At 43.1% G+C, this 13,160-nt stretch overlaps 1 protein-coding gene across 1 annotated transcript in view; it reads left to right on the forward strand.

The window, feature by feature from the left end:
- Nucleotides 1-417: 417 nt before the first annotated feature.
- The window catches only part of spegb (striated muscle enriched protein kinase b), a 32,504-nt gene continuing 19,761 nt past the window's right edge, over nt 418-13,160 (forward strand). The window contains exons 1-6 of the mRNA XM_053439744.1: nt 418-835; nt 9,841-9,927; nt 10,142-10,208; nt 10,314-11,839; nt 11,952-12,095; nt 12,181-12,363. Coding sequence (XP_053295719.1) covers nt 418-835; nt 9,841-9,927; nt 10,142-10,208; nt 10,314-11,839; nt 11,952-12,095; nt 12,181-12,363 — 2,425 coding nt within the window. The remainder of the gene's footprint in view (nt 836-9,840; nt 9,928-10,141; nt 10,209-10,313; nt 11,840-11,951; nt 12,096-12,180; nt 12,364-13,160) is intronic.

Consider the following 13,160-nt stretch of genomic DNA (forward strand, 5'->3'; position numbering starts at 1 on the left):
ACCAGTCCAGGGAGCTGTTAAGGCAACATGATCTCGTAGGTCTTGCCCTAAAAATACCTCTGGGCAGGAGAGTGGCAGCTTCCTCTATCAACTTAATCAGCCGGCGATCAACAGGTTTCTTTTTCTTCTTTTTCGACAGCAGCCGAGGTCAGAGATCAGCAGTTTGAGAAGATATGCTTTTGAAGGTTCGGTTTAGGTTTTTATCTAGTGAAAGAAATGTTGCTAATCTTATATATTTATAAATGTGAGAACTATGCTTACTGTAATGTATATGTGAAGAGCATTCGCTCATAGCCACCGAGGCCCTGACTGACCTTTGGGTTTGGAATATTACAAGAGGGCCCAGTCAGTGTTATATTCATACGATCGAGCAAAGGACAGTTACAGAATCCATTGGTCTGCTGAACCAGTTCAACCATGAGGAAAGCAGAGGTGCAAATGACCCTGAAAACGGGGGCAGATGAGGCGGTGGTGCCCCGGAGCCCCATCGTCCCCCCAAAACGCTCCAAAGCCAGCCCGGAGAAAGTGGTGGCAGAGCCCCGGGGCCCTGGCCACCCCGTCCCGACTCCACCTGCTTTTGTGCGCAAAATGAGGAACGCAGCCGTGGGGACGGGCTGTGACATCCGTCTAAAGGTGACAGTGGCGGGCGACCCCCAGCCCTCCCTGTACTGGTACCACAACGAAGACCTCCTCAACATGGAGAACCAGGAGTACGGAGGCCTCTGGATTAGGGATTGCAAACCAAGCGATGCCGGCCTCTACACCTGCATCGCCAACAATCACCTGGGAGAGATTCGGAGCAGCGCTGTACTTGCTGTGTTGGATCTGGGAGAAGGTAACATCACTTCTTACCTTTAGGTTTATTAGCATTTGGACTAGTTCTCTATTAGAGAGGATACAGTTTCTTTCTAGATTGATTCTGCAGCTTTCCTTTTGGTGTCTAGATCAAAAAGTACAAGGATCAACTTAAAGACGTTTAACATTATACTCACACACTATAGCTGTATTAACTCAGGGGCCCCATCCTTCAGAGGCTGCAGCTTAAAACTGTCTACGTCAGAGTGGAGCAACTAGCATGTCCTGTTTCGAAGGCTCCCTCAAATGTGACCGACAAATTTGTCCTTTCACCGCCGCGATAACAAAGGTTCCAATTACCCTGTCTGATTTTCTACAAACTTATGATCCTTATCCACTTTGGGGGACAATTAAATGTTCTATTCTATTCTTTTCTATTCTATACAATATCTCAGTTAGGATATGAGCTATTGAATCTGCAATAGATGCTATTTGAATGTTAAAACACTTTTCATATACATTAGAAAAATGTGGCAGCTAGTCATAACTTGAATACCCAAATTACATAAAACGTATTTATGTACTTTTTATTCATGTGATGGGGCTTCTAGTTGACATAAAATAAAGCAGCTGAGTTATACAGGGCCTAGAATACACACTAGAACATTTAGCTCAAAGATTCTTGTTCACAAAACAGAATGTATCTTCGACTTTTCTCATAGATATTGTTCTTGTTCACAACAGGATGCCATTCTTGCAGTGTGTGATGAGAAAGTCTGTTAAAATCTAAATGTGTGTTATGTTGTCTTATGTTGTGTTATGTTGTATTAGCTGTTGGAGAGTAGCAGTTGTCGAGGAAGTTAGATTCCCACCAGGCATGCAGGGTCACAAGAAATGAATCATGGTTTAAACAGCACTCAACAGACTCAAATCAAGGCCACGGTCCGATCTACAGAACCTGGTCGTCTCCAGTGTCTGATCTGAAACCAGTTCACCTCAGGCAATCTGAAGGATGACATTACACAAATACACCCTTCACGTATATATATATATCTGACTTGGCAGTTTGTTATTGTTCTGCAGTGCTCAGTGCGAGTGTGTAGAGTGGGAACTTACTCACACTTCAATTTGGAACTGCGTTTTCCTGCTGAGTGGACGTGGCAGGCATTTGCATGCACAGAGATGTCAAGACTCATCAGCACCCACCACAGGTCTATCGCTTCAACCAAAGTGAAGCTCTGGCAAGCCAAAGCCTTGTCTGATGCTGCGTCAAATAGAAGTTGGCGGGGACATAACAATGCCAACTGGTTTGAGGCCGCGGTCCGGATGGTTTGTGCGAGCGTGGGACAAAAATAAACGAGAAATAAAATAGAGAGGCGATGCCCGTGGACTGGACGACGTGATGATGCAGATTCTTTTCTCGTGTTAGTGTGGGCAGCAAGAATATCTGCTTCCCTGTGTGTGTGTGTGGGACACTTGGACAAAGTTCAGATAAAACATAGACTAGGGCTGTGTCCAAACATCTTCCCCCGACTTCTGGTTAGAGAGAAGCTCATGGGCAAAAGAAAATGATCAGACACTGCTTGGCTCATTTTCTTTGCACCGGTTATTACATAATTGTCGCAGGATTATAAGAAACAAGGTGGAAAGTCCCATAATACATTTTGAATGTTTATTTTACATTTAGTATTAATACTTTTAGGTAAAAAGCTTGTTGAATAACTATGTTTAAATGTAGAAACAAACATATTTGCTGCATTTTGTGCTGCGATGTGCTGCTGGGCTCTTATTACACATTTTATCGTTTTATGAAATATAAAACTTGTCTGTGTTTATCCTCATGATAATTCAGGTATTCTTTGTTGATAAGAAGCTGTAGAATCACAAGAGAGAGAAGACTTAGGGCTGAGACGTGCTGTTCTCTCTCCTCTCCGCCATTTTTCTTCCTTTCACTAAACATTCAGACAGCTCTATACAATGGCGAACTCACTGTGTAGTGGACTATGTAGTGATTAGTGAGGGATTCTTGCATGGCTTTGGGTTCTCACAGTTCTATCCCTGTGTCAACACCTTAATAATATAATGCTGTGTGAAGTTCAGGTGCTTCAGAAACTGTTGTAGTAGCAGGACCTGCAACAACACAGATAACTGCAGACGCCACAAAGCTTTGGTTTCATATCAGACAATAGTTCATAGAGTTCTGTTACTTTCACTGAGGATCGAACTCGTCCTGTGGTCCTGGATGTGTTTGTGTTAAAATCAAAATGATGCTGATAATGTGAGTAATGTCGTTCTCAAACTGTGGCAGAACCTCCGTCACAGTCTTTTCTTCAGCACGACTCAGATCTTCACTCAAAGGTTTGAAAGCGAGACCTCAGAGCAGTAGCTTTCCTCTGACTCTCCATTTTAACCTTCAGTTTGATTCAGCTCTCTGCCGCGGTGCCATGTGCGCAGTCTACAGCTGTCCCATCACTCAATGATAACGCCGCAACCCTTTCTCTCTCTCCCTCTCTCTCTCTCCCTCTATCTCTCTTTGAAAATGTCTCTCTGCGCCGCCCCCCCTCGTCCACCAACTCTCCACAGTTATTTATACAGAGGAATGTGCCAGGCCTTAGATTTTTCTGATGTTAGCAGGCCAACGTCTCTCCTGTTACACAAGAAGACATCACTGCTAACTTTAGCCCGGCGCTGGATGACTGTTTTTTCCCCCTCTACTAATCAGGGAATGGGCCAATTTGTAATCCACAACATTCACCTAATACCCAGGAGCATAAAGACGTGTGTCACCTGGTGTAGTTTCACAATTCATCTGTCGTCTCTGATTTTATCTCTGTGCTTTAGTTTGTCTCTATTTCCTCTTCAAGGTTCAACTGTTAACTGCAAAGTTTAAGAGCCTGTCAACCAAACAAGCATCAAGTCAAACGACAGTTAAATGTATGAGAAAATAACCACAAATACAATAAAAAATAAATGATATATTATAGGATAGTGAAGTATAGTAGAGTATAACACAGTTATATAAATTAATCTAAAAAAAAACTAAATTCTATAGGCCATAAACTCCATCTCCTACATGATATAAGTACATGTCGATTAACTTTCTTTTCCATATTACACTTATGTTTGTTCAAGTGTTATTTTTCTATTTCAATGTTATAAAAACCTCCAAATGGCATCTAAAGTGAAAGATGGATATAAAAGTGCTTTTCACTGCAGCAATGAAACCAAAACCATGAGCTGATGGACAGTAAAATGCTCTATAGAGCTGACAGTGAGAGTCGGGTCATAATCCTCCATCTGTTCACCATTCTAAATGACACCTTCATCAATGCAGATTCATAAAATATGAAAGAAATAGTTAGAATATTCCTGGCCACATGGGGGCAGTAGCAACAAGCTGTGAACCAAATATTGACATATTATCAAAAGGCCATAAATTCAGCACAAAGACCTGACAGACGTTAAAGAGCTGCATGGAGCCGGGGGGAAACTGCCGAGTGTGAGGATTCTCTCCATGGTTAATCACATGTCAATACTTCAGTGATGGGGATTTTATTTAGAAAGATATATTGTCCTTTTAAACTTCCACAGAGACCTTGTTATTGAGAACTTTAGCCGTCGCCCTCTGAGCGTGACCGTGGCGCCTTTCCAGTGTGAGTTCAGTGAGTGTGGTCTTCCTCTTGGGCCTATGAGGGAACAGGTGGAGCTTCACTCACACTGTGGAAATCCCCCACGTCTCCATGTTGCTTAAGTAGGTGCAACAACAAGTTCGTGGTTTTAACAGAGGAACAGCAGAAGGGAAATTAATGAGTTTATTAGAGCTGTTGGAGGACTTTTGGTGTTTTGTGTAGGAGAGAGTTAGTTTCCATGCTCATAATCTACAGAAGATGGTATAAAGGCAGAAAGAGCTGATGAAACACATTGAAGAGCAGTGATAGTTGTTTTGTTCCCATTCGTTAAAACTTAGTCATTCTGCTTAATTTAACTCCCGAATGAAACTTCCTGGAAAAGGCACTTTGCTTTATCAAGTCCTTACCTTTTCTTTGAAGTTGAACTCTGAGCGAACTGCAGAAAGTGCAATGTGCCAAGTCAGCAACCCTAGATCCCGACATAATGCTGTGTGGTTTTATTTTAATGTCGATAATCTTCAGCTCCAGACCAATAACACATTTCTGTGTGTTCTATAAACAGCAGTAATATACAGTCAAGAAAAACAAAGAATATGGATCGTCCACATCACAGTCTGCAGAATTTGTTCTGTTGGAGCCCATTGGTGGAGTCATGATTCCACCACGTGTGTGAGACATAAGAAAGACTTTTGATTTGTGTTGGACCTTTTGATTTGTGTTCTGAACACTGAGCTGTTACCATTCAGGCGACTTCTTCTGTTTAGGGCCTCAAAGCACCTCTACCGTAACTCCTCTAATAGACAAGCATTATATTTCTACTGGCAAATGGCTTTAGGAGGCAGCTCCCAGTAGCGGTAGCAAAGATGTACCAATGAGACCGTTCACCGATGATGAGCATGGGTCGTCTCCTGGTTTTGTCCTGTCAGATAGTGCTGTTAGCATTTCCAGTAGCTAACAGGCTACAAGTTATTTCGTTCTCAAACAGTTGTACGTTATCTGCGGCCATTTTCTCAGGTCATCCGGCCGTCCCTCGATAGAAGAGGAATGATGACGACATCATCTTGTTTGAGATGATCCCACATGTTTTATTTAAAATCGCTCCGAGAAAGTGCATTAGCGTAACTTTAGCATATACTGCTCATGACCTTTCAGAGGCCTCTGTTGCTGACTGGCTGGAACAGTGCTGTGGTGCCTATATAATATCGAACTAATTTATTATTAACTTTAGTTGGAAAATCTAAATATTCCAAAGCATCTTGGTTATAAACTGAAATCAAAAAAGGTATCACCCAGCAACAGAATGACCCCAGTTGTCTTACCTCAACAGTTCTTCTTTGCGGGTCGACAACACAACAGCGTGCCGACACATTACCGTCCTCAGAGGATATTATGGCACATCAGAGTAAAGGACTTCTCCGGTGGTAAAACTGAAACCAGTGAACTGATAGAGGCTCAAAAGCTCCACGGATATCAAAGGGTCTGTTATATCGTCACAGTACCTCACAGTACATCTATTGGTAATATAAAAATTTAAAAACTGCAGTAAAGGTGTCGTGTTTTTCATTTCAGTATCCGTAAATCATTTTGATATTAGATTAAATGGGAAGGTAACCATAAAATAATAATAAAATTGCAGCCTCAGCATTGGTTGTGTGTCACCAGCTGTGATGGCAATATCACTAAAGTCTGTGACACAGCAATTGAGCAAACTAATATCTGTTCAGTTACAGTAGGAACACAGGCTAACACACTTTTTAAAGTAAACACTACTGTAGATTTACAGCAGAAGTATTTTTTTTTTATTAAAGTACCTTCAAGTGCCTGCTTTAATTAGAAAAACATACATTTCCTTGTGTGTCAGGAAACTCTCAGCACGCTCACTCTAATATTTTTGTCCCGGGCAAAGTGGGCACAGTGGGCACAGTGGGCACAGTGGGCACAGTGGGATCTTTAGCTGAAATGACATTTTTAAGTGGATCTATTTCCCTCTGCTGATTAACGCTCGGCGGTGGAATGAAATGTGTGAGGCAGTAAAATGTCGTTTTCTTTGCCTCAGGGTCGGGGAAATCTCCCGTCTTTCAGAAAAGATATAGCGTGCGATAACATTTACAGAGGAGGCCCACTGGAGAATCATCAAACAAGATGAATCAAGCATCGGAAGCAACAGAATTTGTCGAGCACACTGACACGGCAGCTGCACTTGATGTGTTGTGAGTGCAGCGGGGAGTGTGCAGCCATTAGATGTTTGCCATCCCTTGGAAACAGGGCGGTTGTGTGTGTGTGTGTGTGTGTGTGTGTGTGTGTGTGTGTGTGTGTTTGTGTTCAGTGCGAGCAGCCAGTCGTACAGTATTTACTGTCGGAGAGCGAGCAGAGCTCCAGCATTGCAGAGGAGTGAGGAGCTCCCTGTAGCGGTTGCAGTGATTCTCCCCCCCCCCCCCCCCCCCCCCTTCTGCTCTGCCGACAAACACAGCATCGGCTCGTTACACCACCTAAAGAATAAGACACAGGCACATGGGGGGGAGGAAGGGAGGAAGGGAGGGGGAAATAAAATATCACCCAGTGCTGTAGAAAACTGATCACTGGGGGGAGAAGCCTGGATCACTCCCACTGGTGTGTTTTCTCTCCTCCTGCCTATCAGTGTGCGCTGCCGCCTGTGGGGTGGAAACACAGCAGGGGGGGGATGCTTACACTGTCGCCGGCTATTGTGTGGACGAGGGATGGAGGGTGGGAGGTGATGGGGGGGGCTCCCTCCGAGTGGATGATGTGCATTCAAAAGGCATTTCCACCTGCGGATGGAGGATCTGTGCGTGCTCGCTCTCCAGAAGACGGCTTCCCTGAGACGTGCTGCCGAGCTGCAACTTGTTACATAACGGAGCAAAGTGCCTGCTTTCTCTTTTTTATTGCATTTGATTGAGGAGCCGTCACCTGCGTGTGAGCAGATCTCACAGTGTAACACAAGTTGAGTCTTTTTTGTACGTGCGAGTCCGATGCTGCACGCTTGCATGGTGTCTTCTGTGGAGAATCTCCCCGATCTAGGCGTGTAGTAATGGCTCGGAACCCCCGGTGTGTCCTGGGGAATACCCTGCTGCTGAATATGAGCCGAGACAGAAAGAGATTTGTCGAGGATAGACCGACAGTGGCCATGAAAACAAAATCCACAGCTTAAGAGAGAAATCAGGCAAGTACGATTTCAACTTATCTTTGTGAATTACAGCTCTTTCATTTTCTGATTTCCATTGGATGTGGACCGCACAAGACTTGAATATTTAATTTGTTAGACTGTTTGCTTTATAAGCAGTACTACTCAGGTGTCAGGTGAAGATGAAGCTGCCTGTGCATCCAACCAACCTGACACGAGATGAGACCAGTGTTATTGTTGAACACCAGCATCAGAGCTCTGGTTAGAAACCAGCAGGCTTCAGGCTCTGCCGCGCTGCTTTGACCCAACTTCAAACACTTGCACAACGTGATCAGCGTCGCACTAAAACACTGACACACCAGGACTGATGTTGCTTGTGGACGAACAAAACAAATGCATTTAGCTAAATTATTCACATTATTATTTTTATGTAACCCTCGTGCGATCTAACAGAATTGAACAGATCAAGAGGAGGATTGAGAGACAACACTGAGGTAGTGTTCAAATCAAGTCTGTCTCACTTTGGAAGCTGGTTCTGTGAGCATGTGCAGACTGAGCGGTTTTATAAACATACTTTCCTGGACAACAGAGTGAAATGTGTTCACCGATGCTCCGTGCGATCACCAATGCAATCTCCAAGTCGGTCAGTAGGCGGATGATGAATTAGCCTCTGGCGGCAGCGGCCGATGTTTTTTGTGCGTCCGGTGTAGACGGCGGATATCCGGGCTCAGACTCTGTTTACAGTCTCACAAGTTTATTTTATTTTACTATCTTTTATTAAGTTATAGTCGAATCTTAATGTCTTAAAGAAGTAGGAGGAGGAGTTCAGGGTTTTCTAATGAAAAAAATCATGGTAAATCAAATTTCTCACAATTAATAGATGACTTGTGTTGGAAAATAATTTCCTTGGTTGTAATATCATCTTTTCAGTTGTTTTCTCGACATCACTTTATATCTTAGACTTAAATAATTAAAAAAAAGATTTCCGAATGCTGCCTTTATTTACATCCTCATCTTTGGAACCAGTATAATTTAACTTTCATGCAACAGGTATAGCACAGCCTCAATTGTAACCTTTATATTTGAGCTTTTACCAAACCAGTTGCTGTAGCTACTGGGATCACCTGGATACCAACCGGGGACATAGCTACCAACAAGAGCAGAGAGACAACCGAGAGACATTTCATAACTTTTATGATTTGAGAAATGATTACTGTAATTCACATCAACTCTGGTTCTGTAATTGAAATGTGGACTAAGTGTGCTGATGCTTAGGAAAGCTTTGGGACAAAAGTTGTAAAAAAAAGTTTGGATTATTCTCACATTGTTTAAAACAGACTCATTAGACGTGTTCATTAACTTCTACATTTGTAAGTTCTCTGTTAGATGATTATTTGCCTTTCTGCAAAGATTGCACATCAAACATCTGATAGCTTTTCATTATGAAACCTGACATTTTGTTATATAATGTAAATATTGCATGAATGTGACATTAATGTAGATTTTACACCGGAGAGCAACATCATGTTTGACGATGAGAATCCAATAAACAGATTTTCTCCCGAATGTTTGTTGAATTTTGCCTTTGCACTGAATTCATATGAGAATCTTCAGCACGTCTCCAGTTCCAAACTATTCTATTGTGTTCCTTTACTGCAAGACTCTGCTTTCTTTTCCTTCTTCCACCTACGTTGTAGCAAACACCTTGTGAAAGCTGCTGGGATGCCGGTGACTCAGTAGTTCTTTCTATTTTGAGTTCCACCGATGCCTGAATGTGCCGGATTTTCTCAGTCTGAGATAAACAGTCGTATCTCTGAGGGTTCAGCTGCAACAAATCTGAAGCTTTAAAAAAAAATAACAAACAACGAATTCCTTAAAAGCACATTTATTTAGCTTATTTTATATTCCTCTCCTTAATATTCACTTGCAGATATACGGATGAATCATGAATGACAACGACTCAGTTCAGCCGCAGCATATTGAATACCTTTAGCTTAGCCATGCTAATGAGACCCTGAGGGTGACAACTTTTCAACTGGAACGACCGTTATAATAAGGTGGAGACAGTTAAATGTGCAATTCAATGAAAATCTGTATTTATTTGACGAAGGTGAATGTAAAAGGGGAATGCAGTTGTTTAAATACTGAATATACTGTTTCATTTTAGGTTTCGGGATTTTTTTCTTTAAATATTTGCCACAAACACCTAACAATAATTTATCAGGTATGATATTTATTTCATTGGCATTGATCGAAGTTATTTTCTTTTTTCTTCAGATTCTGAAACAACAGAGGATGAATGTGAAGACCGATTTCAGACCAAAGGAGACAGTGGGGAGGTTGAGGACCAGGCTGTGCACACAGGTAAATACCATGTGTCCATGTTCTCCTGTCGTCAATTTAGGATTTATTATTTCTGGATCTATCTATTATTTATGTGAGTGAATCATCTATATCTATTGATCCATTGTTTGTATTAAAATGTTGATAAGTGCAGCTTTGAATTTATCCTGTTTCCCTCTCTGCTAATGCCTGATACTTACTTGTACTATTTCATCATATCTCCTCTTCACATGAGATGCAGGGATGAACAAATGGTCAGAAGACGATTATAGAACACGTGGACATGAAGATCACTCATACAGGCAAGAAAGAATCATGCAAATAACCAGACAGACCTCATTGTGCTTCATCCTAATATATGTTAACCACTGCGTCTGACAAATTTTCTTTAAAATCCTCTACTTCAGGGGCCAGTCAGAGGATTTCTCAAGAGAATCTCCGCCACAATTCCTCCCACCCCCATCCCCACGACTCGTCAAACGCCCCTCCACCTCTCCAATGCCAAGTCGCACTGGCTCAACCACACCACTCAGCTTGCGAAACAAAATCGTCGGGCCAACTGACTACCAAGACACGGTGCCTGGGGAGTTTGAGGAAAAGGTCAAGCAACCGAAGTCAGCGTCTCAGAGTAACACCCAGGACTCTCGTCCACAGACGCCACTGAGTGAGTACTCCCGCAAAGAGTTGAACCCCAGACCGTCCCCAAAGCTTACTAGGGCAAGCTCCAAGGTCTTTGAGAAGGTCCGTGGCTTAGAAGAGCGCAGGCGAAGCCTTGATATTCCAGAGGGATCCATCTCTGGTAGATCCTGGGCGGGGTTCAATCTTGCTGGGTCTGTTGATTCCGATGATGGGGGAAGTCGGTTGGGCATCTCCAGAGAAAGTTCGAGGGAAGATCTTCGGGAGGCTCTGAAAGAGGATGCGGCCGAGCGGAGATCTATGTTCAGACAGAGAGCTGCTTCGCTGGAGGACAAACCTCGCTATTCCCAAAAGGTTCAGGACATTGAGAACAAGTTCACAGAGGAGCTCCAGCGCATTAAGAAACTCGTTGGGAAACCTCACATGAAGAAATCGTTTTCGACTGAACAGCTCACCCTGAAGAGCAAGCAGCGGCAGCCTTTCAGGAAGATTGAACCTATTCCTCCCCAGGTCCTTCAGAAGCTGCAAGAGAGGGAACGAGTCCAGTGGGAGAAGGAACAGAGAGAAAAGGATTTAAATCCACAACCAGTGCAGCAGCAGCAGACGATGCAGCAAAAGCAGCAAAAATCACAACCTCCGAAGACGGAGAACACCGGAACAACAACCGTAACCGTCAGTAGATTCGGAGAGGTTGCAGGAACCCCAGAGTCGATGCAGTTATCAGACTTACCTGGACAACGATTGGTGAGGGAACTAAATAGAGTCAGTCCTGTTACAGAACATTTTCAAAAATCCTCATCACCAGCATTTTACCACCAACAGAGGGCAGAGTCCCCAAGCAGGAATGTTGCCGAGATGACTTTACGCAAGGTAGAACGAAGGCCACCGAGTCCGCTTGTACAAAGGGTATCTCGCATGCAGGAGTCCCCCCACTTCCAAGAGTCTCCTCTACAAAAGGATGAAACTTCAGGGAGAAAGACACCAATAGAAGCAGTGTCGAGAAAAATCGAAAACAGACCTGAGAGTCCACTGGTACAAAGAAGAGCCATGATTGTGCAAGATCTTCCTCCTCAACCGCCTCCAAAACCTCCGGCGGAGGAGAAGATGGAGGTGGAGCTGTCCAGACCAACCTCTAAGATTATAGTCCCAACGATTATTGTTGAAGACGAAAAGATGGAAGTGGACGTTCCTGTAAAGACAAGTGGGCTGCAGCAGATTACCACCGGTGCCAAAGAGGGACACCAGCAGAAGACCAGAGGAAAGAACCGTCGCCCTCGACCCTTGTCTCCGGAGTTAGGTTAGATGTGTTGTTTTTCTCCCATTAAGCTTCCTGTAGTGGTGTGAGGCTCCAGTCTGGCTGTTCTTCATGTTTAATCAACCAGCTACTTCGTCTTTTCTAAACTGTGCAGATTCTTCCGATGATTCGTACGTATCAGCCGGAGAAGACCCAATGGAGGCCCCGGTGTTTGAGTTCCCCCTGCAGGACACCGCGGTGTCAGCTGGGGCAGATGTGCTGCTAAAATGCATCATAGGTGGAACCCCCACTCCTGAAGGTAAAACTACTGCTTTTGTTGTGATTTAACAGACGAAATCTAAAATAAGCAAGTGCATTAATTTGTCGTCTGTTCTTTGTTGAAGTGACCTGGACAAAAGACAACATCGGTGTCAGTGGCGTTGCAAACTACACCGTCAAAGTGGAGGGGGAACGACACAGCATGCTCATCAAGTCAGCCAAAATAAGTGACGGGGGGGAATACTGTGTGACGGCCGTGAATCAGGAGGGGAAGGTGACCAGCTGTGCCGTCCTGACAATTAAAGCAGGTAAATTTGATAGTGATGCACCGATTTATCGGCCGAACATCGGTAGCGGCCGATATTCGCCTCGTTTACTGATATCGGCTTATCGGTAATAAACTTGACTTTCACCGATATCATTGGCCGATGTTCATATTTGTGGTAAAACCGCTGGGTTTAAGTACTTTATTCTTTTTAAGGTTTAAGTACTTTATTCTCATGTGCACCGGCTCTATTCATCCGTCTCATGCACAGGTAACAAGGGACTTGACAACATACGTTATACACACAGAAGCCGTAACACATCTAATAAACGGGCAATACTGCTACCGTAAATCAATGAGAAGAGCGTTCTCTATAATGATACTTTAACAGGGCTGTTTTAAACAGGGTAAAAAGGTGCTGTTTTAAATTACCCTTGTGGTATTTTGACCAAAATATGTTACAGTCATTTCATTAAGATCCCAAGGAACCATTTCAACTTGCGGTAAAATGGGCATAATATGTCTCTGTTAAATAAAGTTTAGTTAAATCAAAGATTGTTTCATAAATCTGATTCAATTTGTGCTCATTAAAAGATAAGAGTGATGAAGGGCTGAACATTTTTTAAATAGTGCTTTTTAAATAATTATTTAATTATTTTTCTGGCACAAAAGGGTGAATGAATAACAACAAAAAGAAAATAAACAAATATCGGTATCGGTATCGGCTATCGGCCAGATTGTTATTTTAAATATCGGTATCGGTATCGGCCAAGAATTTCCATATCGGTGCATCCCTAAAATTTGACTTTGTGGGGATATCAGTTTCAAGCTTGATTTGTT

This window comes from Pleuronectes platessa, chromosome 14 (genome assembly GCF_947347685.1).
Source record: "Pleuronectes platessa chromosome 14, fPlePla1.1, whole genome shotgun sequence".
Taxonomy (NCBI): Eukaryota; Metazoa; Chordata; class Actinopteri; order Pleuronectiformes; family Pleuronectidae; genus Pleuronectes; species Pleuronectes platessa.